Source organism: Denticeps clupeoides, unplaced genomic scaffold (assembly GCF_900700375.1).
Source record: "Denticeps clupeoides unplaced genomic scaffold, fDenClu1.1, whole genome shotgun sequence".
NCBI classification, from domain to species: Eukaryota; Metazoa; Chordata; class Actinopteri; order Clupeiformes; family Denticipitidae; genus Denticeps; species Denticeps clupeoides.
The window spans coordinates 120,001-145,101 of record NW_021629693.1 but is presented as its reverse complement, the minus strand read 5'-3'; the positions used below and the strand labels follow the sequence as shown (position 1 = coordinate 145,101).

Sequence of the window (25,101 nt, the reverse complement as noted above, 5' to 3'; positions counted from 1 at the left end):
TTAATAGGATGGTAGTATCTTTGTGGTATAGACACCAGCCTATAAACCAGAAGCGCACAGAGTCCCAGGTTCAAACCCCACTTACTACTATCGTGTCCCTGAGCAGGACATTTAACCCTGAGTGTCTCCGGGGGGGGACTGTCCCTGTAACTACTGACTGTAAGTCGCTCTGGATAGAGGGGTCTGGTAAATGCTGTAAATGTAATGATTCCCTCGACTGTCATGCGTACAGTGACCACTAGAGGTCGCCACCTGCATATGTCCTGTTCCGTTAGCGTGACGTGTCAGTTTCTCAGCATCATCGTCTTCATAAACCTGAGACACAGGCCACGGTTTCTGATAAGGAGCACGGCTATTGGACAGTCCTGCCTTTTGTCTTAAGCGTTTCTGCTCGGAAGTCCGTGCCCAGACTCGTCACCGTGAGGCGTGGCCGCGCTGTGGGTGGTTTCGAATGTTCCTAAAGCCCGGCCAAGTAAACTACGGTACAGGCCAAAAAACTGGACACCTTCTCATTCAACGCATTTTCTTCATTTTCATGACCATTTACGTTGGTAGATTCTCACTGAAGGCATCAAAACTATGAATGAACACATGTGGAGTTCTTAACAAAAAAAGGTGAAATAAGTGAAAACATGTTTTATATTCTAGTTTCTTTGCTCTGATTACTGCTTTACACACTCTTGGCATTCTCTCGATGAGCTTCAAGAGGTCGTCACCTGAAATGCTTCTCCAACAGTCTTGAAGGAGTTCCCAGAGGTGTTTAGCACTTGTTGGTCCAGCTCACCCCAAACCATCTGGATTCCACTGGATTCCAGGTCTCCACTTTTTGTTAAGTACATAACTCCACAAGTGTTCATTCATAGTTTTGATGCCTTCAGTGAGAATCTACCAATGTAAATGGTCATGAAAATAAAGAAAACACATAGAATGAGAAGGTGTCCACACTTTTGTCCCTACATGAGGAATAAAACTCACACATTTGAATAAATGTTTAATTCATTTTATTAACTTTCACATTTAGTTATTTGAAAAGATCACAATAATACATTTTGTTAATTTGAAATGAGGAAAGAATGATTAGAAATGAATACTGATTAAAAGGAACATTGGCATTGCTCAGAATTCATGAGGAATTGAGGCTCCCCAGCCTGCTTATATATCACATTTACAGTAGAGTAATCATAAGACTTTATACACAGACAAAATACATCATGGAATGTACAAATATACCAAATCTGACCATTGAACATGATATAATGCCCACTAATGAAATTATTATTGCATCTCTTATATGCACAGTTATGGAACAGGGTTCGTTCCAGACAGGAACCTCTCAGAAGTCAAGCATGCGCTTCAAGACGAGAGTCCACCACCAACACTCAGCTACGAGATGGACGGAATGATATGTGAGCGCAGATCTCCTCTTTAAATAAATTAAATGGACATGTGCATGTCCACTATATATATATGTATGTATGTGTGTATGTGTGTGTGCATGTGTGTTTGACCTCCCTGTAAAAAACACACTTACTTATTCGTATACACGTATACATATAACTACACTTTATATGAACGGAACGGGCAGTACGAGGTCAGTACTAGTGGTTCAGACTGGAGAATAAAATAAAAAACAACATGTACGGCAGGTCCAAGCACCTTATAACTCCAGAACGTATATTATTCCATCATTATTTGATCTTTTTGTACAACACTTCTAAAAAATTAACTGCTATTTGACAATAATCCTTCTGACTAAAATATGGCTGAGACTGTTTTCCATGTAGGTTGGCAAACGTATTTTCAGTTAAAATAAACTAGTTTTTAAAAAGTAACTGGAGATTTTGCAAGATACAACATTGTTCCAAAAGGATATTAATCTACAGTCAAAAATACAAAACCATACAAAATACGTACTATTCTGAGTAAAGCAAAAAGTTGTTTAAAGATGTAATATTCAACTATTAATCTGAAGAATTACTTCCTTTCTCTAACCGCCAGCCGCAGCTGGTATGACACACACACACACACACACACACACACACACAAGACACTCACACACACACACACACACACACACACACACACACACACACACACACACACACACACACACACAGAGACAGTTAAACTGGTACAACAACACAAACGCAGGTGCAAATTTAGCAAATTTGCAGACACGGACACGATTAAAAGTGACTGGAATGTGGCACAGAGTGTGTGTGTGTGTGTGTGTGTGTGTGTGTGTGACAGGAGAATCGTCACAAACTGGTCTCTCTGTCCAGGCTCTTCTCCACGTCTCTCCTCCGCTCGCACCCTTTGCTTCCTGCTCCAGGAAAGCTGCACAGGGAGAGACGCCGGTTAGATCTGGGCGGTGCCGCGGCCGCGGTGTGTGTTTGGTGCTGATGCAGGTCAGTTCATGATGATGCTGGAGAAGATGGGCGTGTCTCTGGCGTGTGTGTGTGTGTGTGTGTGTCACCACTTCAGACCGTGAAATGATGGAGATGATGGAGATGCAACCATGCAGAGATCAGCCATTAGAAAGCCACATTTGGGAAACGGGAAACATCTCTTGCTTTTTCATTCTCTCCTGTCATGCACATGTCAGCTTTGGTCAGAACAACGTCCAGAAGCAAAGCGGCAGCACACACTCCTCCTCCTCAGGGGCCGTGTGCAAACATGCAGACAGAACGAAGAATAAAGAGATGAGGGGAGGTTAGGTGGGCCTTACCTTTGGGAAGTCAACTTCTGGGTGGAAAGGAAAAGGAGTTCATGTGCAGGATGGAATGAGAGATTAAAGAAGAAGATGTGAGCTTCTGGAGGAAGCCCCAAAACTCTCATAGCAACACAAAAGACACAGAATCAGGGACATGTCCAATCAAAGAAATCAAAAACTAAAAAGGACCGAGTGGCTCCACTACACAAACCATCGTTCTTTTGGTCAGACATGGTTCCTGAACCAGGGCCATATTTTCCTGGTGCTACATGAAACATCTGGAGGGTTCACAGAATTAACCAGGTGGAAACAGGAAGTAGGTGCTAGTCGCAGTGCCCTACTTCCCTTGTACAGGAACGCGGGACCACGGCCACTACCAACACCAACATGCAGGTTACCGGCGCTTGACCTTGAACGAACGCGACCTACATGCCGCTTCCTATAGTGCCGGGAAAATATGGGCCACAGACGCGGACAGATTTATACAAGCAGACATCAGATACTGAGAACTTTCTGGGTTCCACCCTCCATACCTTTTTGAACTCAGATCTTTTTTGGCATTTTCTGTGTTGAGGCTCTTCCACACATTTCCAAAGGAGGTCTTGGTCATTTCATCGGTGATGTTAACAGTTGAGGGGTCGTCCCTAAACGGCAGAGACAATCACAATTGCAGATCATCGGGAGAGAGGACATGGACCCAACAGGTTGCTATGGCACAGTTCTCTCCACTCACTTGAGGTTGCCCTCCAGTGGCACCTGCACTATGCCCTCCTCTTCCACCACCCCAACACTGTGCTCCTCCTGGAGCAGAGCAACAGACCAGTCAACGAGGGGACAGTGACAGACATTTTCAGTCATCCTGGTGGTGAGGGGTTCACCTCATGCTCTGCATCCTCCAGCTTCTTCTTCTTGCTCTCGGGCATCAGGTCGTCCAGCCAGCTCAGCTCCCTCTTAGTGAAGATGAAGTCCAGCAGTTTCCGGATAAATACCAGGGCCAGAACCTGAGAGGACGAAGAGAAGTGGGCATTTTCTTGTCATCTCAGATGCTTTGCTGCTGCTGCACGTTTTCCTCACCATCATGGGGAACACTATGGCCGCCCTGGAGGTTTTGATGACCCAGAGGAGCGCCAGGCAGCTGAGCTGGATGATGGTGAAGAGGTGAACCTTCCTCAGGGGGACGTGGCGCAGGTAGATGAAGTCAGGCTGGTGTTTGGCCGGCATGCCGAACAGCTTCAGCCTGTCAAAGAACTGGACACCAAGCGTGTGTGTAACAGCGTGTGTGTAACAGCGTGTGTGTAGCAACGTGTGTAACAGTGTGTGTGTAACAGTGTGTGTGTAACAGCGCATGTGTATAAGCGCGTGTGTAACAGCGTGTGTGTAGCAACGTGTGTGTAGCAACGTGTGTGTAACAGTGTGTGTGTAGCAACGTTTGTAACAGTGTGTGTGTAACAGCGCATGTGTAACAGCGTGTGTAGCAATGTGTGTGTAACAGCGCATGTGTAACAGCGCATGTGTAACAGCGCATGTGTAACAGTGCATGTGTAGCTGTGTGTGTAACAGCGCGTGTGTAACAACGCGTGTGTAACAGCGTGGGACGCAGCTTGCGGAACACGTCACACTTGAAAACCAGTGTTCCGTTCCATTAAGATCAATAAAGAACATAATCATCTAATGCATTGTTTAATAATGTATATATATATATAAGCCATTAGCATTTAACATGGCAGAGGTTCTCATTTCTGGATCCTTCCACGATTCTACTCGTCGTTCATCACTGCTTGTGGAGATGAGGTGCTCCAGGACCACAAGTGACTACTCTTTTGTCCTCCCTCTATCGCTCTATATTAGTTTAGTAATGCAGGACTAGAGATCCTAGAGATCTGCTAACCGAGGGAAGTTTACTCATCCAACCAACCGCACCGGACGATACGGACACAGGAAAAGTCGCGCGTAAATTCTGAAGCGTCAGGTGATCCTTTTGTAGAAAATATATATGTGGCGTGTAAACAGTGTGAAGACCCACCTGTATTCCCCTGAGTGACGAGGCTCCCATGTACAAGAAAACGCCGTAGAGCACCGGCATGGGGATGAACTGGAAATAATGACATTATTTTAACACAAATTCATAAATATGAAACACTGAAAAAATGCCAAAATGCCTTTATATAGACGGACAGACAGACGGACAGATATCCCACCAGGATCCCACCACTCTGCAGATCTTCAGCACGTATGTAGGATCATAAAGATAGAAAACTATCCTGCACACACACGGAGAGACTCAATACCAGCAACAATAATAATGACATAACCCCCCTAACCTTGAGCACAGAGGTCATGAAGACGGAGCAGCCCATGAGCAGGAAGATCATGAGGCCGGTGAAGCGCTGCTCGCGGATGCCCAGGAACTTGGGCTGCTCCCCGGGGGCCGAGCACTCCGACTCCAGCTTCAGGCTGTTGACGTGGGAGATGGAGAGCACCGTGGCCGCCACGAACCAGGGCAGCCCCATGACCGAGCAGACGCCCAGCATCACGCCCACCACGAACAGGTCCAGGTGGTACCCGCAGCCTTTCTGCAGGGCAAGATATGGCAACGTAGACCATGAACCGGCTGGAGAAACGTGCTTTCGCCTTCTGAAAACTGGTCTCCAAGCACCTTGAGTTTGTGCTCCTTCCTGTTAATGATGACCGCGGTGATCTGCTGGTCCATGAAGATGAGGATGGTGCAGAGCAGAGCTGGGATGAAGGTCACGACCACGGTCCACCACGGGTTTGGCCCCAGTGGGTTAATCAGCCAGCCTCGGTCGTCTCTGGTTGGCTGCGGAGAGTCAGGTGACCGTGTAAGACGGCTGGTGTGTGTTTTCATCGAAATCAGGCAAAGACAGACTCACTTTAAACACATTGGGGACTTGGAGTTTGGGTGACGGGACTCCCAGTGCGTAGTCGATTAAGACCATGGTGAGGATGGTGATGAAAACCGCAAAGTCACTGATGATGGCTCTCACCTAAGCGAAGAGAGGCGGACTGATCAGATCCCAGGCGCATAACCAGCAGCTCCCAGAATACAACCAGAAATGTCCAGAATAGGCGACAGGTCACTTCGCTCAGTGCAAAAGTGCGTGAACTTCATTTGAAACAAATAAATGAACAGCCTGAGGTCACCAGCTTCCTCTACACAATCTCCTCACAGTGCTGCCCACTGGGCAAAATGGCGATAAATCGCTTTATAATATGGGCAGAACAACAAAACAACATGCATTTCAGTCCATCCAGTTCTCCACACACTTGCCTTGGTGGGGAAGTAGCGGCTGGTCTTGAACTCTTTGAGGAAGGCGGACATTGCGACGGTGGAGAAGAAGAGGACAACGCACCAGAAGAGCACATCAGGGATGTAGGGGCCATGGTGGCCGCAGGCAGAGCCCTCGAAGTGGCCGTGCAGCTTCACACAGTCCTGAAATAAACACACACACACACACACACACACACACACAGCTGAACACAGTGGCCACGATGTAGACCTTTCATATTCACAACTGGTGTTCATTTGGTCGAGATGTAACAATGCTCATCATTTACTAACAGAATAAGACAGAAATCAGCTGCATCCCTAACACACTTCCTGGTGGCAGTGAACATAAAAACATAGCATTTTTATATCAACTGGAAACTGATCTGAGGTCAGATTGGACTGAGCAGAAATGAGGGGGACCTCAGTGACTGAGTCGGCACTCCAGGCCACCAAAAAAAACATACATGAAGACACACACACATACACACACTGACATATCTGCACCGTTAAATCCAGCAAAATCCAGTCTCTAATCTCCATCTGTGACGCCCTTGGATGGTCAAAGTCCCTAAAAGGGTCTCTGAATATTTCAGCTTGTCTGTGCTGGGAGCAATAAGGTCTGTAGTATCCAACTGGGAAGCAATATAAACCAGAATCCCAGGTTCTGGTGGAAGTAGCCTAGCGGGTAACACACTCGCCTATGAACCAGAAGACCCAGGTTCAAACCCCACTTACTACCATCGTGTCCCTGAGCAGGACACTTAACCCTGAGTGTCTCCTGGGGGGGACTGTCCCTGTAACTACGGACTGTAAGTCGCTCTGGATAAGGACGTCTGGTAAATGCTGTAAATATAAATGCTGTAAATGTAAATAGGAACGTGATCTTATGCTCTTTATCAACAAACTCTCACACCAGACACCAAACCATCATTTCACACACATTCATGTCTATTACACACACACAGGATCTTCTACTCACATGCACATCCAGACCCCTCCAGTCAATGTCAGAGATGCTGATGTTCTTCTCTTCCCAGTACTGCATGGTGGCATTATTGGGATGTTTGGGCTGTGTGCAGACGCACCTGCATCACACACAACATAAATGACTGAACAGTTAATAGCTAAAGATATCTTTAAGTTATTAAAACTCTTTATGGAGACTAGGGGTGTTGGAATTATAAATATAATTGATGCATTGCCATGAAGGTTGCTTAGTGATTTTCTGGCTGCGGAATAAAAAGTCTTTGGCGGCCTGACTGTTTACAGCGACGTTCCAAGTAGGGAATGGAGGAAAAGCTGATCTTATCAGTCTCTGGGTGTGCAGAGATCTACAACAGAGATCTAAAAAAAAACACGCCTCATCTATGTTCTGAGCCCCGAGGCAAGTGCGGCGTGGTGAGCGCAACTCACTGTTTATTAAGGATGATGCTGCGTTCATTCTGAAAAAGCCATTCAGTTTTTTCCAATGAGCAGAACGAGACCTTGAACGAGACCTTATCTCCTGTATTTGAAAACATCGTTTGACGTAATGAAGAAATTTATGGGATGCGTCACAATACATCAATAATCGAGGCATTGATAATCATGATCAAATCATGACATTGGTGACGGTTCACACCTCTAGTGGAGGAATGAATAGTGAACAATGTTGGTGAATGGGATGAATAGCAACCGATGCTGGTAGCTGGGGTGAATGGTGAATGATGGTAATGAACGGGATGAATGGTGAACGATGCTGGTGAACGGGATGAATGGTGAACTGTTTTGGTAAACAGGAGTAATAGTGAACAATGCTGGTGAACAGGATGAATGGTGAACTGTTTTGGTGAACAGGATGAATGGTGAACTGTTTTGGTAAACAGGAGTAATAGTGAACAATGCTGGTGAACAGGATGAATGGTGAACTGTTTTGGTGAACAGGATGAATGGTGAACTGTTTTGGTGAATGGGATGAATGGTGAACGGTTTTGGTAAACCGGAGTAATAGTGAACAATGCTGGTGAACGGGATGAATGGTGAACTGTTTTGGTGAACAGGATGAATGGTGAACTGTTTTGGTGAATGGGATGAATGGTGAACGGTTTTGGTAAACCGGAGTAATAGTGAACAATGCTGGTGAACGGGATGAATGGTGAACGATGCTGGTGAACGGGATGAATGGTGAACTGTTTTGGTAAACAGGAGTAATAGTGAACAATGCTGGTGAACAGGATGAATGGTGAACTGTTTTGGTGAACAGGATGAATGGTGAACTGTTTTGGTAAACAGGAGTAATAGTGAACAATGCTGGTGAACAGGATGAATGGTGAACTGTTTTGGTGAACAGGATGAATGGTGAACTGTTTTGGTGAATGGGATGAATGGTGAACGGTTTTGGTAAACCGGAGTAATAGTGAACAATGCTGGTGAACGGGATGAATGGTGAACTGTTTTGGTGAACAGGATGAATGGTGAACTGTTTTGGTGAATGGGATGAATGGTGAACGGTTTTGGTAAACCGGAGTAATAGTGAACAATGCTGGTGAACGGGATGAATGGTGAACGATGCTGGTGAACAGGCTGAATGGTGAACGTTTTTTTGAATGGTATGAATGGTGAACTGTTTTGGTAAACCGGAGTGATAGTGAACAATGCTGGTGAACGGGATGAATGGTGAACGATGCTGGTGAACAGGATGAATGGTGAACTGTTTTGGTGAATGGGATTATGGTTGTATGGATGCAGGTGACCTCACCTGTATTGTGTGAGCTTGTTAAGGTCATTGTGCATGTTGAAGGGATAGTGCTCTCCCAAGTGCACAAGCTTCTCCAGGGCCTCATAAATGAAGATGATGCATATGAGCGACGCGAAGGCCTCCTCCGTGAAGCGAGTGATATAGCAGACCAGAGAACTTGCGTCTGTGGCAACCAGGAGGAGGCAGAAGAACGCAGTCCAGAGCCCGATGCAGGTGCGCAGAGAGAGGTATGACAGGCCATACTCCCTGTGTAAAGAGAACAGCAGGGTTCATAGTCCCAGGCTCACCTGTCTTCACAGTCTCTTTACTTATGCAGGTCACAAATTCACCACTTTCAGACAGTAGATACTCAACACATGACACAGTCTCACCTTGACAAACCCATCCCTTCCTATTCTTCTTCTAGGATTTATATTCATATTTACAGCATTTAGCAGACAGCCTTCTCCAGAGTTTAGTAACACCTGTTCCCCAGCTTTTGAATAAAAAACACATCTTGACCCAGGCAATGGACCACGCCTGCCACTCTCACCCTCTCTCACTTTCACCAAAAGGACTCTTATGTAAGACCGCTGTTCACAAATGTCAACACAATCATACCGCAGAAACTGATGGCCATGAACATCCCTGGTGCCACCCAGAGATGTGGCCTCAGCCTGCTAACACTTGACCATGCTGCCAAGTACAACACGAACCAAATAGTCAAATTTGCAGATGACAGAACCTCCCCAGAGTGGAGGTCAGACAGCTGGTGGACTGGAGTCCCTGAGTTTTCATCCAATAGAATGCCCATAACATGCAGTCATCACTGTGATGAATGCTATTAACTATTTTGTATACTCACCAGAAACCATTTGCTCTGCAATAAACCCATGTCATTTGCACAAATGCAACTGATTGGCCAATGCAGGGAAAATGACATAAATGGCTCTGATTGGCTGTCTCTCTGCCATTCAGCTTCCTCCCTAAAATCCACACCACCTTCACACACTCACTTGCAGAACTTGAAGAGGATCTTCTCAAACACCAGAACAGGCCCTGTGCTGCCCAGGATGGTGAGCGGCTGCCCAGCGAATATCGAGTAGGCGATGCCAGTCATGGATGCGCCAAACAGGGACTCTATGGCACTCTAGGCAGAAACATGCACCCCATTACTGTGTGTCCGCCGTGGCTGCGGTCCTGGTGTGTGTGGGTTCTCTTACAATGCGTCCCTCTGTAGCTTCTCCCAGCAGGCCTCCGAAGGTGATCACCGGAGACATGCAGGCACAGTACAGGAAGAGAAAGGAGGCCAGACACTGCAGGCTCAGCGCGTCGGTGAAGTCCGACAGGTAAAATGGAGCCTTGCGCTTCACATCCAACCAAAGACCCCCACAGAACCTGCACACACATGCAAACACACATCACGTCCTAGCAACCTGTGTCCTTGGAATGCTCACGGTTTTCAAATGTTGGACTTAAGTTTTTTGGCACACAGTGAATCCCTGAAGCTTTGCAATTTCATCTCTCCGTGTACTTGTATGTGGTGAGATGACGATACTTTGACCTTGATACAGAATGTACATAAGAACAAACACACACCTTCCTGTGCGCTGTAGCTCAGGACCCCCATGTCCCCCATGATCCTCTGCTTCTCCCAGGTCTGTGACACCGTTTGGTAAGGGCGGCAATTTCCGTTTTTCCTGGATTACACAGAGTGGGCAGTGTGTGTGATGCATATTGTCACAGAGCTGGAGACTATGCACCAAAACTGGGGTCATAACGCAATTCTGCTGAGATGAGACCTCATTTCCTGCTCGGTTTCTAAGAAAAAGTCTCTAACCAACATTACTACTACTAATAATACTAACAACAACAGTAATAATAACAGGGAGGAGCCTTCACACCTCCAGGGTTTGCTGAAAAGCTACTATAGAAGTGCGGCTGCTATGTGGGAGTTACCTGGGAGGGCACATTTTTGGGCGGCTCTATCCTGATGGTGGGATCCCACTCTCCTGGGGGCAGAACAGTCACCTGGTCCAGAAACTCGTCGATGCCAGCGACCAAGTCACCACGTTCCTTCGCTTTGTACGCAACGTCATGGAAAACCTTCATCCAACGGGACAGGAGAGCAGAAAAAAGAGTTTAGCTGCTAATTCTAGTCAGTTCAATATTATATAAAACATCTTGGTTTTGACTATTTCTGAATTAGATCTCTGTTACAACGTCCATAATGACTTCAGACCCAATTAACAGTACGCATGGTTCTAGGCTGCAGTTGGTAAACACAAGTACATCTTATTGAATATAATTTATCACCAATTATCATAGTAGAACAGCTTTCTCAAGCAGTTTGTGATGCATTTTGGAAACAGGAGATGAGCCCCTGGTCTTGATAAACCCGTTCTCAAAGACTTACTTTTAGTCATTATTTGGGTGGCACACATATCCATTTTAATCTAGATTAATATAGATTAATGTAGATTAATCTAGAATCTAGATTAATCTAGATATATTATTTATTTATCTTCCATCAGTTGAAGACAGACTTAATACCATCCACACACATATATATATATATATATATAACTTTTTCATACCAATATGTAGCCTAGACAGTATTGTGTTGCTGTTATGACGTTAATATTAACATCAATTATCTGTTTTGAAAAGTATACGCCATTTATAAGCCAACATATTCCTGACTATTGTTAAGTGTTAACAGCATTAATTAATACCTAGATCAGACACTGACCTCATCTGTCATCAGTGTAGCAATGGATCTGCCAATCTCATGATACTGTGAGCCTTTTCCCATAGGACCAAGCAGGATGAAGAGGAACCTTTAGAAAAGCAGAACCTGAGAAGTTCTATATAACGCTGCTCTGGTTCCATTTTCATGTACAGGCTGCAGGTCAGTAAAATATTCTGCAGACGGGTGAAGATTACATCAGGAAAATGTACCTGGTGGTGATGGGCACCTCTGCCAGCCCGTTGAGCAGGACGGCTGGCGACAGACGCACAAACGCCACCACGGGTCTGTCAAGGAACTCCAGCTCGCCCACAAGGATGTTGGAGGCCTCGGCACCAGGAGGAATTTTCTTCATAAAGTGTAGATCGATCTGCAAATGAATTCATGAACCTTTTACTGAGTCCTGTGTTTGGAATCGAGATTAAAATAATCCGCTGGCCCTTTTACTGGACTGATAAAGTTATCAGCAACAGGTCATGTGATCCCAACAGGTCACGTGATCCGTGAGGTCGCAACCCTCTGCTCTTTATATTTTGCTCTGCTGGGTTCAACCACCGGAGGTAGATGAACCCACCTTGCTGAAGTCCACTGCGCTGTTCTCCCTGCTTCCGTCCCCTCGGCCCTCTATGCTGGCGGGCTGAGATTGAGGAGACACCATCTGACCTGGGAAGAGAACGACAAGAATTCGTATAAAAACCAAAAGAATCACGGCTGAGCTGTTGCTTCAACAGATAATCTTACATGGCTCTGAAGGCCACATGGGCATTAGTGGGGAATATTTCAGATGTGCCAGGTAAGAACATTACAGAAGCGAATGTCAAGCAGATTTAAAAAAGGTCATTTGGATCATTTTCAGAAGTATTTCTGCATTGTGAATCTTTGGTCATAATATTTCCCAGGATGCACCGTTTTGGTGTCTGTAGCTTTAAATGCTAATGAGGAGGAGAGAGGCGGGACGAGGAGGAGAGCGGCCTATAGAAGTTGAGGGGACTTTGTGGAAATGTCGTCATCAACACCATCCACCAACCATGATGTGCTAATTTTTACATCCAATCACCGAGCGACTGCAGTGCTTCACACATTTGGAAGCCATGACAGTCGGTGGAGATCATGTTTTAGGGGAGGGGCGGGAAAAGCATGAGATGTCCCTATTGCCATTTCTAGCCTCAAAAATGACCTTTTCCATGGTATTATTAATGCACTACTACATAACAAAAGGAAGCAGCCTGGATTAGAGCTGAGCATTTTTGCCCAAACCTGATGTCACCTGACGAGTCAGGTTGGGTTAAGGCAGTAAACAAGCAGTCAGGTTCTGCATTTTGATTATTGTGAGAAAGATGTGAAAATGGATGCTGAGGAGGTGAAACGGACGCTGGCATCTGATGGTTACGTTTTGGTTACGCCGGCAAGAAAAGCATGATTATTTTGCCTATAATAAGAGCTTTTCATTCGTTAACGGGTAGGCAGAGTCAACTGTATGACACGCCCCCTTTTAAACTTATTGACTAATGAGAACACAGCTTCTCTAAGTCCCTGTCCACATGAGAATGTTTTTCTGTAAAACTGAAGAATTAAATCCGGTCTGGCCATGCGTGTGAAAACGCTGACGCATTAACCCAACCTCCAACGTGACCTATGACCCCAAGCACGTCGTAGATACAACAATGGCGGATAACACGTTCGTGGTTGTGCTGCAGCAACTACAAGAAATCAGCTGGAGAACAACAACGTGTTTAAATCACCGTGGAGGAGAACTAGGCGGCAAACGAAGCGAGGGGAGAGTTACAGCACCACCTACAGGTGGATGTTCTCTGCTTCTCTGTGTGGACGACAACATTTCCCATAACGCTCCCATGTGGACAAGGTTTTTTTAGAACCCGGAAACACATTTTAGAGAAAAAGTGTTCTCCTCGGCCTGATGTATGGGTGAGATTAATAATCATACCTGATAAAGTTATTATGCTAACACAGGCTTTAAGGTTAGATCATTTGTATCTTTCAAATGACACTACTATGCACTACAACATCTTCTGTTAGTGTTATGATCAGATGTTGTTTGGGTCTACGTTTGCCTGGTTTTGCCTCGTCTTCCATGTCCAGGAGAGGGATGGGATGGTAACCCATTCCGTATGAGGGGCTGAGCCTTTTAGTGAGAAACGCTGAGGGTTGACAGGGTCTCAGGGGGACCGTGTCAGGAGGTAAGGTTGCAGAGGATGATGGGAGTGGAGAATGTGATGAAGGTTTTGAGACACATTTGGTGCACCACTGAGGCCAGGCCCTGCCTGACAAAGCCGAGAGACCTCCGCCACAGGCCACCTTCAACGAGGACCATGGAGAGTACATAACAGTGTGGTAGGGGGGAGGTGGGGCATCCACGACTAAACAAAGACACAAAACACAGACATACCAAGACAAGAGGAGAAGAAAAAACAGGCACAAGACTCTGAAAAACAGGGCCAAACACCAACACAGCAGCCAAACAAATTCAGCTGTGGAAGTGGAAAATAATTTTATTAAACCATTACTCTATGGCACTGTATACACTTTTTGTCTTTTGAGCCATATTTTCACAGCTCTATATAATTTGTAGTGTGTAGGTCATGTTTACTAATGTCATATTCACCAGTTCCCTCATCAGAACACCATTAAATAGCTGATAACCTGCATGTTGGTGTCGGTAGTGGGCGTGGTCATGTTCATTGGGAATTAAAGCGCCTGATAACCTGCATGTTGGTGTTGGTAGTCAGACATGCCTACAGGCTTCTCCCCTTTTAAACTTTGTTCATAAACTTTTTAAACAATCATTTTGTGGGTGGCAGAGATAATTACACACCAAAAATAAGGTCTGGGTGGTTAGTCAGTTCCTCCTCTCCTACATATTGATTACTAGTACTCAGCCATTCCCTGTTTCTATCTTATTATTTCTGGAAATCCGTATATAGCACCAGGAAAATATGACTTTTGGAGATTTTACTTTAATTAATCTTTTTTTTTTGGCTCAGACAAAAAAAAAAGTTCAACCACACACACTCCATATAGCATATCCACATTATTAATAATGTTTTTAATAAAAAAAGCAGCATGCTGTCACAGTGCATCCTTCCGTTTACTCTGCATGTCATAGCTGGATGTAGTTGTCATGTCTGGGTGAAACTGACCGTTCTTGTCCATGGAGTGAGGCTCTGACTGCTTCTTGCCGATGTCGGCGAAGGACCGCACGATGGGTATACGGTTTGCCAGCTTCTTCTGGTTCTGGTGGTGGTGCTGCTTTAGCAGCGCGTTCCGGATCTTTCTCCGAACCTCCTCGCCAAGGGCACCTGATGTCTCGTGCTGGTCCAGTACCATGTCTACAGACCCAGACCAGATTACAGAGCATTAGAAGGACTACAGGTATTTTCAGGGACATTGTTTCTATAAGTCAAAGCTGGTGCCACCAGATCACCAAATTGCAGATGCAAAGTCATAAACCTTTACAGTATAATTTGAACGTAATTGAACAAACCTACCAACAATAACAGTATTAAAAGATAAAAAAAATTAAAATGCATTGTTCCAAATTATTATGCTCAAAATGTTATAGGTTGTAAAGAGGCATCTTTGCAGCATGAGATGATGCATTGTCATGGATGAAGATGATCTTGTAACAGAAAGCACGGTTCTTCTTTTTGTACCATGGAAGAAATTGGTCCGACAGAAACTCCAGAGGACATTTCCACAGCTTCAGGGAATCCGAAAGGGTCCGACCAGCACTGTCCCCATGAATCTTGATGTCGTAGCCTTGTTTGGACAAGTACCTGGAGGGCCTACACCTTGATATCCACGGGACCTGTCTGCTGCTTTCTTAATCCAATGTACTTGTCTGGAAGAGACCTTCCTCACGGTGCTTTCATACCTGTTTTCATACCTTGTCCAAGGGATTCAACTATTTCACACTATTCTGCAGCAGAGATCCTTTTTCTTCCCCATATTGCTTAAAAATGCTGGTCTGCTTAATAATGTGGAACGTCCTTCTTTCGTCCTTCTAATGTGGAACGTCCTAGATTAATTATCAATGTTGTCTGAGGTTACTTTCTTTGATGGAGCCACCGAGACATGAGTTTAATTGTGACAAATTAAATATTTAACACTTAACTACATTTTGTATGACCATTTGGAACATGGTGTAGACCATGTATAGACTGTTGGTCATGTTCAGGGTGCTTGGCACTCTAATGATGATCGTGTGCCCAGTTGTGTCCCCCTGTGTGTCCCACCGACGTCTGACCCAGAAAAGCCCAGCAGCCTCAGGAGAGCCGCTGGCAGGTCTGGGTAATATCTCATAAATATTCAGCACTGCAAAAAGCACGAGTTTCATGACTCAGAACGTAGCTAATGGTCCTGGCACATCAGTATATCAGGATTTGCCCTATTCAGAGTGTGAGGCTTTTAACTCTTCACTACATTTCACTACATGCATAATCACAGGCCAAGTGAGAAGGTTGTGGGTTCGGGTCCCAAACCACCAAGGTTCCACTGACCAAGGTTCATTGTCCTTTAAGATGTGCACACATCCCACTGATATTGGATCAGATTAAGATTAGGACAATTTGGAGGACAGGACAACACTCTGTCATTCTGTCATTCTGCACATTTTCTGCAGTGTGGCAGGGCACAGATGACTGGCACCATTTTTACATTTACATTTACAGCGTTTACCAGACGATTTACAGTCAGTAGTTACAGGGACAGTCCCCCCTCTGGAGACACTCAGGGTTAAGTGTCCTGCTCAGGGACACGATGGTAGTAAGTGGGGATTGAACCTGGGTCTTCTGGTTCATAGGCGAGTGTGTTACACACTAGGCCACTAGCACCAGGAGTTAGGTAGGTGATGAATGCAGAAGCCAAAGCTCCCATTAGAACAGCATCCAAAGCATAACAATATTTAATATTTATATATTCTCTACAGAAACAGCAGTGCCACCCTCACCAGCAATCTCCTCCAGAGAACCTGCCCTCATGTCCAGCAGGACGATGCCGTTCAGGATGCAGGAGCGCAGCTCAAACAGGCTGTGCAAAGACAGGGTGGCTACGTAGGGCTTACTCCACCTCTCTCCTCCGTCCTCCACGTCCTCCTCAAACTTCAGCCACCTGGACCATGCAGATATGGAGGAGACAACTTAGCCCGGGCTGCCATGTAGTGGAATTACATGTGCAATTACAGCCCTTTAAATGCAGGTGAGTGTGAGAGCCAATAAAATGACATTGAACATTTACAGCATTTGGAAGACACTCTTATGCAGAGCAGCGTACTTCAAGATGTCTAACACAGTAAACATTCATTTCCTTCACTAGGACCTAGTCTGCAAATGCCATTAGTTTATTAATTCCAAACCCAACCTTTTAATTACATTTACATAAGAGGCCTGTTTCATCTAAGTACTTCCTGAACAAGAAGGTTGTCCGCTTTTGATTGAAGTCATATTCATATTTTAATCACACAAGGGACCATACATGGACACACAAAGACAAGATGAAGGGAAAATAAAGGATTCAGAAAACATATCAAACACTCCAATCTACATTTGCATTTATGAATGATGAGGACAGGACATGGAAATGTTATTACTATTTACAACCTGAATGGATTCAAACCGATATAGTTCATTATTACAATGTTTACACATTACCAGAACATGTGACGGTTTGCAATAAAATATTATAACCTTGTCCAGCAAACATGACTTCACTGTGTACACAAGCACGCTTCTTCCTGCAGCCACATCTGACCCATTTTCATCAGCAGAACCCGCCAACAGAACGTCCCCCCCTGGCAGGGCAGCTGGGGACAGGCAGGGCTCTGAGATTAACGTACGGAGAGCCGCCGCCGCCATACGATGAGTGTGCTGTCCATGGGGGATTTACCCATAATTCCCTGCCAAACGCACAGCCGTGTTTATATATATATATCAGTACGAAGTCACCCGGGGCGGCACTACTGATCACATCTTCTCCGTTATCCATGATCCCTCGCCGACGTCTGAAAATGATGATATGATTGATTATGTCCCCGCCTGCATCGCGATGCATCGATTAGGAGATTCAATCAAAATCATATCAATCAAAATCACGATTTCAGGCATCAACATGAGCGCTACTCGCAGGAAATATCAAGGTACGAATATTGGTGAGCAAGGAGAGGAGGTCATTATTCCGTGTTATTCCGTGTTATTACGGCGAATTCTTCTTCTCTGATGTGTAGAACCCGTATTCAGCCGTGACTGTATGATTATGAGATTAAGTTTCATAATCGTTTCCTGAATGTCTGATGAGGAGTCTGCAGGTCGGGTCACCTGAGCAGCCTTCGCCGTGACCGTTACATAAGAAACAGGCCATGTGGATGATGGCTGGGTGTCATAACCGGATATTTCATCGCTGTGTCTTTTGGGACAGCGCTGCGCTGCGCTGCAGTGTCTCACAATGACAGTCACGTCACTTTCACTTTTCCTCGTCCATTTGACTGGGAGACCAAAACATTTGGTTTGTCAGGACCGCCTTTTAAAAGAAGAACTGTGGTATGATGCAACGTGGAAAGTGATATTCCCTCGAAATACGAAGAAGTCGTCAGACCAATTCAATCTAGCGCAGATGTGACGGTCCCGCTTTACCTGGCCGTCTCCTTCCACTCCGCATCTTCTCCCTCGCGCAGGCAGATCTCGTCCAGCTCAGTGAAGAGGGCGTGTGGAATGTGCTCCTCATCACCGTCCTCCATACCCAGCAGGAACTGCACCCTCTGAGATGGAGTGTCAGCTGAGGTCAAATCACATGAGTTCATGTGAGAACGTTTGATGGCCGTGAGGATGAAATGTAGAAGAGAAGGTGAACTCTGCATCTTACTGTACGACGGTGAGTCTCTCCCATCCTCTGTGCCCGAGTCCCTCTCTCTGGACCTCTTCCTGTGTCTGTGTCCATGGTGACGGTGGCGTCTGTGGGACCTCCTGCCCAGCGGAACATGAACCCCGATGTAGAGTGTTCTGTGGCCTGGAAGAGATCATTGCACAGGATCGGCGAGATACAGGACCCCAGAAACTCAGCTGATATACAGGAGTTTATCAAATTAAACATCATAAATAATATGTTCTTTTTTTGTACCAGATAACAAGACAACCTGAAGCATTTAGACTTGATCAAAACTTGACTTAAATCACATGTTCTGATCATGTGACGGTCGAATTTGCAACATTATTTTCAGCAGAAATTCACTGTTGCTCTTTCACTGAATCATTTAATAATTACTGAAGAATCAGGTTCTCAAAGAGACAACTGGGCACTCTAATAAACACTAGGTACACACACACACATTACATACACACACACACACACACATACACACACACACACATACACACACACCACACAAACACACATTACACACACACAAACACACACACATACACATACACACTCACACACACACACACACACACACACATACACACACACCACACAAACACAACACAAACACACACACACATTACATACACACAACACACACATACACACTCACACATACACACACACACACACAACAAACACACACACACAACAACACAAACACACAAACACACACACAAACACACACACACATTACATACACACACACACACACTCACACACCACACAAACACACACACATTACATACACACACACACACAAACACACACACAAACACATACACACACACATTACACACACACAAACACACACACACACACAACATGGAATTATGAACAGAAGAATCGTTTGGTTCCCAATTCAGAATGGGCATTTGGTGACAGATCCAGCTTCCAGAGCGACTCCATCTCAGCTCTTCCCTGCTCTTACACCCCTGCTCTACCAGGAGGAGTGTGTGTGTGTGCATGTGTGTTTGTGTGTGTGTGTGTGTGTTATAAGAGAAATGGGCCACACATCCTGGAATCCTGGATACAGCAGCTTGGACTAGAATGTCTCTGGCTTGTCCCTGTTCTCCAGCTTTAAATCGCGACGTCTCCGAGGGACACAGCGCTGCTGATGTCAGACGTGTCCCCCTCCCCCCTCCTCTCGGGGACAACCTGTAACTCCGCTAAATGCTGTAAATTAATATATCCTGTACGTCATACATGTGACTGTGGGCTTGAGACCGTGTGACCATGTGACTGCCAGGACTCGTCACCAACAGAGACAGCGATCCGTCCCCTTTCAGCACCTCGATTGCCAATCAACTTCGTGGCTCCGCATCACCACGTTACCAGCGGCAGCGACCGCTGTCTGACCGCGGTTTTATTTCTCTCCTCCCTCATCACCCATAGCAGCAGCCCTGAACTGGTGTTGCAGACGCAGGAATCCTGGGGAACAGCACCCCAAAACAACCACCTCACGTCCTGACAGGCTGTGTTGACCCTACAGCAGCGTCTCCCACGAGACACTACCTATAAAAGTGTGTATCTACCTTCCAACTCCTCCTTCTCAAAGTTGGTGTTGAGCATGGAACGTGTCCCTCCTCTGTCCAGCACAGCCTCTTCATCATTCCTCTGCAAGACATCAAGAGTCACATGAAATAAAAACACTTAAATACTGTACTGAGGAGGGCGTGGTCAGGCATGTTCTACAGGTGATGACCCCTGTTTTCTACACTGTACTGAGGAGGGCGTGGTCAGGGATGTTCTACAGGTGATGACCCGTTTTCTAGACTGTACTGAGGAGGGCATGGTCAGGCATGTTCTACAGGTGATGACCCCTGTTTTCTAGACTGTACTGAGGAGGGCGTGGTCAGGGATGTTCTACAGGAGATGACCCCTGTTTTCTACACTGTACTAATGGAGGGCGTGGTCAGGGATGTTCTACAGGAGATGACCCCTGTTTTCTAGACTGTACTAATGGAGGGCGTGGTCAGGGATGTTCTACAGGAGATGACCCCTGTTTTCTAGACTGTACTGAGGAGGACGTGGTCAGGGCATGTTCTACAGGTGGATGACCCCTGTTGTCTACACTGTACTAATGGAGGGCGTGGTCAGGGATGTTCTACAGAGATGACCCCTGTTTTCTACACTGTACTGAGGAGGGCGTGGTCAGGGATGTTTCTACAGGGAGATGACCCCTGTTTTCTAGACTGTACTGAGGAGGGCGTGGTCAGGGATGTTCTACAGGAGATGACCCGTTTTCTACACTGTACTGAGGAGGGCGTGGTCAGGGATGTTCTACAGGAGATGACCCCTGTTTTCTACACTGTAACTGAGGAGGGGCGTGTCAGGGATGTTGCTACAGGTGATGACCCCTGTTTTCTACACTGTCTAATGGAGGGGGCGTGGTCAGGGATGTTTCTACAGGTGATGACCCCTGTTTTCTACACGTACTGAGGAGGGCGTGGTCTGGGGATGTTCTACAGGTGATGACCCCTGTTTTCTACACTGTACTGAGGAGGGCGTGGTCTGAGATGTTCTACAGGTGATGACCCCTGTTTTCTACACTGTACTGAGGGGGGGCGTGGTCAGGGATGTTCTACAGGTAGATGACCCTGTTTTCTCACTGTACTGAGGAGGGCGTGGTCAGGGATGTTCTACAGGTGATGACCCCTGTTTTCTAGACTGTACTGAGGAGGGCGTGGTCAGGGATGTTCTACAGGTGATGACCCCTGTTTTCTAGACTGTACTGAGGAGGGCGTGGTCAGGGATGTTCTACAGGTGATGACCCCTGTTTTCTAGACTGTACTAATGGAGGGCGTGGTCAGGGATGTTCTACAGGAGATGACCCCTGTTTTCTAGACTGTACTGAGGAGGGCGTGGTCAGGGATGTTCTACAGGTGATGACCCCTGTTTCTACACTGTACTGAGGAGGGCGTGGTCAGGATGTTCCTACAGGAGATGACCCCTGTTTTCTACACTGTACTGAGGAGGGCGTGGTCAGGGATGTTCTACAGGTGATGACCCCTGTTTTCTACACTGTACTAATGGAGGGCGTGGTCAGGGATGTTCTACAGGTGATGACCCCTGTTTTCTACACTGTACTGAGGAGGGCGTGGTCTGGGATGTTCTACAGGTGATGACCCCTGTTTTCTACACTGTACTGAGGAGGGCGTGGTCTGAGATGTTCTACAGGTGATGACCCCTGTTTTCTACACTGTACTGAGGAGGGCGTGGTCTGAGATGTTCTACAGGTGATGACCCCTGTTTTCTACACTGTACTGAGGAGGGCGTGGTCAGGGATGTTCTACAGGAGATGACCCCTGTTTTCTAGACTGTACTGAGGAGGGCGTGGTCAGGGATGTTCTACAGGAGATGACCCCTGTTTTCTAGACTGTACTGAGGAGGGCGTGGTCAGGGATGTTCTACAGGTGATGACCCCTGTTTTCTAGACTGTACTGAGGAGGGCGTGGTCAGGGATGTTCTACAGGTGATGACCCCTGTTTTCTAGACTGTACTGAGGAGGGCGTGGTCAGGGATGTTCTACAGGTGATGACCCCTGTTTTCTACACTGTACTAATGGAGGGCGTGGTCAGGCATGTTCTACAGGTGATGACCCCTGTTTTCTAGACTGTACTGAGGAGGGCGTGGTCAGGGATGTTCTACAGGTGATGACCCCTGTTTTCAACACTGTACTAATGGAGGGCGTGGTCAGGGATGTTCTGTGGTCTACATGGAAACAATGCTTTGTTGCAGTCGTGCAGGGTCAGCCGAGAGGAGAGACATCCAAAAATAACCCTACTGCACCCAAATCTGACTTCAGGAGATTGTTGCCATGACAGCAGACGTGGCAAATTGCTATATCAATTTTATTCTCATAAGTACACATTCATCTCCAACACAGACTAATATTCTCCTAATTTTCAATAATAAACTGGTCCACTTTAATTCCATAAAGGACTGTGAATCTGCGCTACTGCCGTTTTACTGTGGCTCTGTGCTGTGCCATATCCGCTTTGGGAATGTGTGGGAATGTGAGGAAATGTGAACAGATTGACACCAGCAGCTTCAGTCTGGATTCATGTACGTAGATAAAGCTGCTGATTCCAGTACAGAAGAACCCTGCTGAGATACATTAATAGCTCTAAAGTGGACTTCTTACATAAGTCTCAACGAAGAGAGGACCAGAAAGAAAGCAGCGCTCTCCAGCCGCGACTGACGCGGTTATACAAGCAGGCCGACGGGGAGGGAAACCGGACAAAGGAACGTGTCTGAGATAAATGAGGCCGTGATGAATGACGCTGTCTGTGCTTCAGTGTCATTTGTGGGTGGTGGCCTGCTGACAAAGACAGGCAGGACACGCCCTTCACGTCCACCGGAGTGACACCGGGACCTGAGGGGACTTGGATTTCTCCGCGCCGGAAGCTTCATTCAGACGAGTACAAACACACACACACACACACACGTCCGCCCACGTGAGTACGACTAGAGGATCATGGGAGGAGGGCTGACTGTAATCCAGCACACAACACAGCCGTGACATGAGTGACAGGCGATGGGAGACGGGCCGCTCTCAACGTTTAAAAAGGGAATGAACGGTGACAGCCGATAATCGATAATCGAGCTATTTCCTGAATTTACCCGACTAACGCTCGAGTTTAATTAAAGCCCCTCTTCTCCCAGAGAGTTCTGACCACGCCCCACTTCAGGAACGTGGCCCATGATCTGTTGCCATGGCAACTTCAGTCTAAAGCCACCTTTCAATCACCAGTGTCACAGAGGGACAGAAAAGCAGCAAAGTTTCAAATAATGAGGGATGATATTCAAACACCTACAACATGAAACAATATTCCACCGAGCACATTATTCATTATTCAAATGTATTCACAACTATAAACTGTGTGACTCGCACACACACACACACACGTATCAGCGATAACACAACACACATTGACAGTAAGATAAGAGGGGACGCCGCCCCGTAACATGAAGCGGTCCAGAGTGGACGGGTGGGCGTCCTGTGCTGAGAACGTTCGAATGAGAATAATAGTAATAATTCCGTCTTTTGTTGTGATCTGTATGAACTGTGATCTCTACCCCCTTCTAAAGAGCATAAATATGCAAAGATATTTTCAGGGCAATATTGATTGTGTGTGTTTTGCGCTGGGATGCCAAAATGAAATCAATAGATGAAGCCTGGCAGCGCAGATAGACTCAAATATGGAGATTAAACGTCCACCTGAACGTGGATCCTGAAGCAGTGATGTGTGATGATGTACAAAAAGTGATGAATAAAAGGTGTGTGAGAGGAAACGTGAGACTGAGAGATGTTTGAGGTGTGTGTGTGTGTGTGTGAGGTGTGTGTGCCCTCTGTTCTGACCTCTGCTCACGTTACAGCTCCACCCCCTGTTCTGTGAAGGTCCATGCATTATGCAGCACTGACCTCCTCCTTCTCCTCCTCCTCACATTTAGTTCTGCTCCACATCTCACAGGGGAAGTGTTTAAAGAGGACACACACGCACATTCCCCTCCCCCACTCTCTCTCTCTCTCACACACACACACACACACACACAGACACACACACACACACACATTCCCCTCCCCCACTCACACACACACAGACACACACCCTGTAAATGGTATAAAGATACGATGGAGGAGATGAATGTCCTCCACACACATACACACACACATTCCCCTCCCCCACTCACACACACACACACACACACACACACTGAAATCTTCTTCAGTAGCTTTAACTCAGAAACCTGTCTGAACGTGTGTCTCTCCACCTATCACACACACACTCACACACACATCCTGTAAATGGTATAAAGGTATGATGGAGGAGATGCATGTCCTCCACACACACACACGCACACACACATACACTCTCTCTCTCTCTCTCTCTCTCTCTCTCTCTAACATGAACCAGTGGCTGCCAGACCCTCTTTCACCCGCTGCTGTATAATCTGAGCTGCTGCTCTAATCCACTTTAGTTCTGCATTAAAACACATTTCACCTGCCACGGTGACATTACTGCTTCTCGCGCCGATAACCGAAAAAGCCCCGCCCCCCTGCACAGCTTAGCCTACTTTCTTCACCGCGTTCGACCTTGACAACAAGCTACTCGAGGTCGCTGTACGTGATTTGTGAAATGATCATCTTACAGTTTACATCACATGTTGGCCGTGACCATAGAAGCAGACAGATGGTGGATCTCACAGACTACATGGCAGCAGAATGACACCAATCACGCAACTACACCTCGCACTGCACCTGGTATACTCCGAGCCTCCAGTACTGCTCGCCTGGTCCCTCCATCTCTGAAGGTAAAAGGAAGACGCTCATCTAGACTCTTCTCTGTCTTGGTCCCTCGGTGGTGGAATGAACTTCCAGCTCAGTCACTGAGCACCTTCACACGGCAGCTCAAGACCTTCCTCTTTAAAGAATATTTAGATTAAATTGTAATTTTCTTGTTGTCGAACTTTGTGTACAGAATCTACAACAGAGTGAATAAAATAGATGTATTTATAGTTGGGGTCCTAGTGAACCGGAATTGATCTCTTCATCGATGGTAACTTGAAAGCACGTTGTAAGTTGCTCTGGATAAGGGCGTCTGCCAAATGCCGTAAATGTAAATGTAAACTAAACAGGTTTCATGTCCAGAATGTCCTCAAATGGAACACAATCTGGCAACATCTCCTCTAAACGCTCT

General features: G+C 46.2%; 1 protein-coding gene across 5 annotated transcripts in view; it reads right to left on the bottom strand.

Annotated features, from left to right (window-relative positions):
* Positions 1–984: 984 nt before the first annotated feature.
* LOC114771752 (sodium-driven chloride bicarbonate exchanger-like) overlaps positions 985–25,101 on the bottom strand; it is a 29,782-nt gene continuing 5,665 nt past the window's right edge. For 2 of the 5 annotated variants that reach the window (XM_028965094.1, XM_028965098.1), the window contains 23 exons: positions 19,933–20,014; positions 18,112–18,484; positions 16,434–16,594; positions 14,626–14,814; positions 12,042–12,130; positions 11,680–11,837; positions 11,471–11,558; positions 10,678–10,824; positions 10,318–10,418; positions 9,942–10,116; positions 9,735–9,868; positions 8,740–8,985; positions 6,982–7,087; positions 6,003–6,164; positions 5,605–5,718; positions 5,370–5,531; positions 5,035–5,286; positions 4,737–4,805; positions 3,788–3,961; positions 3,592–3,714; positions 3,447–3,514; positions 3,247–3,357; positions 985–2,337 (listed from right to left, as the gene is read on the bottom strand). In XM_028965094.1, the coding sequence (XP_028820927.1) occupies positions 2,259–2,337; positions 3,247–3,357; positions 3,447–3,514; positions 3,592–3,714; positions 3,788–3,961; positions 4,737–4,805; positions 5,035–5,286; positions 5,370–5,531; positions 5,605–5,718; positions 6,003–6,164; positions 6,982–7,087; positions 8,740–8,985; positions 9,735–9,868; positions 9,942–10,116; positions 10,318–10,418; positions 10,678–10,824; positions 11,471–11,558; positions 11,680–11,837; positions 12,042–12,130; positions 14,626–14,814; positions 16,434–16,594; positions 18,112–18,484; positions 19,933–20,014 (3,363 nt within the window). In that variant the 3' untranslated portion in view covers positions 985–2,258. Of the gene's footprint in view, positions 2,338–2,728; positions 2,746–3,246; positions 3,358–3,446; positions 3,515–3,591; positions 3,715–3,787; positions 3,962–4,736; positions 4,806–5,034; positions 5,287–5,369; positions 5,532–5,604; positions 5,719–6,002; positions 6,165–6,981; positions 7,088–8,739; positions 8,986–9,734; positions 9,869–9,941; positions 10,117–10,317; positions 10,419–10,677; positions 10,825–11,470; positions 11,559–11,679; positions 11,838–12,041; positions 12,131–14,625; positions 14,815–16,433; positions 16,595–18,111; positions 18,485–19,932; positions 20,015–25,101 lie in introns of all 5 variants that reach the window. The other 3 variants (XM_028965095.1, XM_028965096.1, XM_028965097.1) reach the window with 3 other exon arrangements.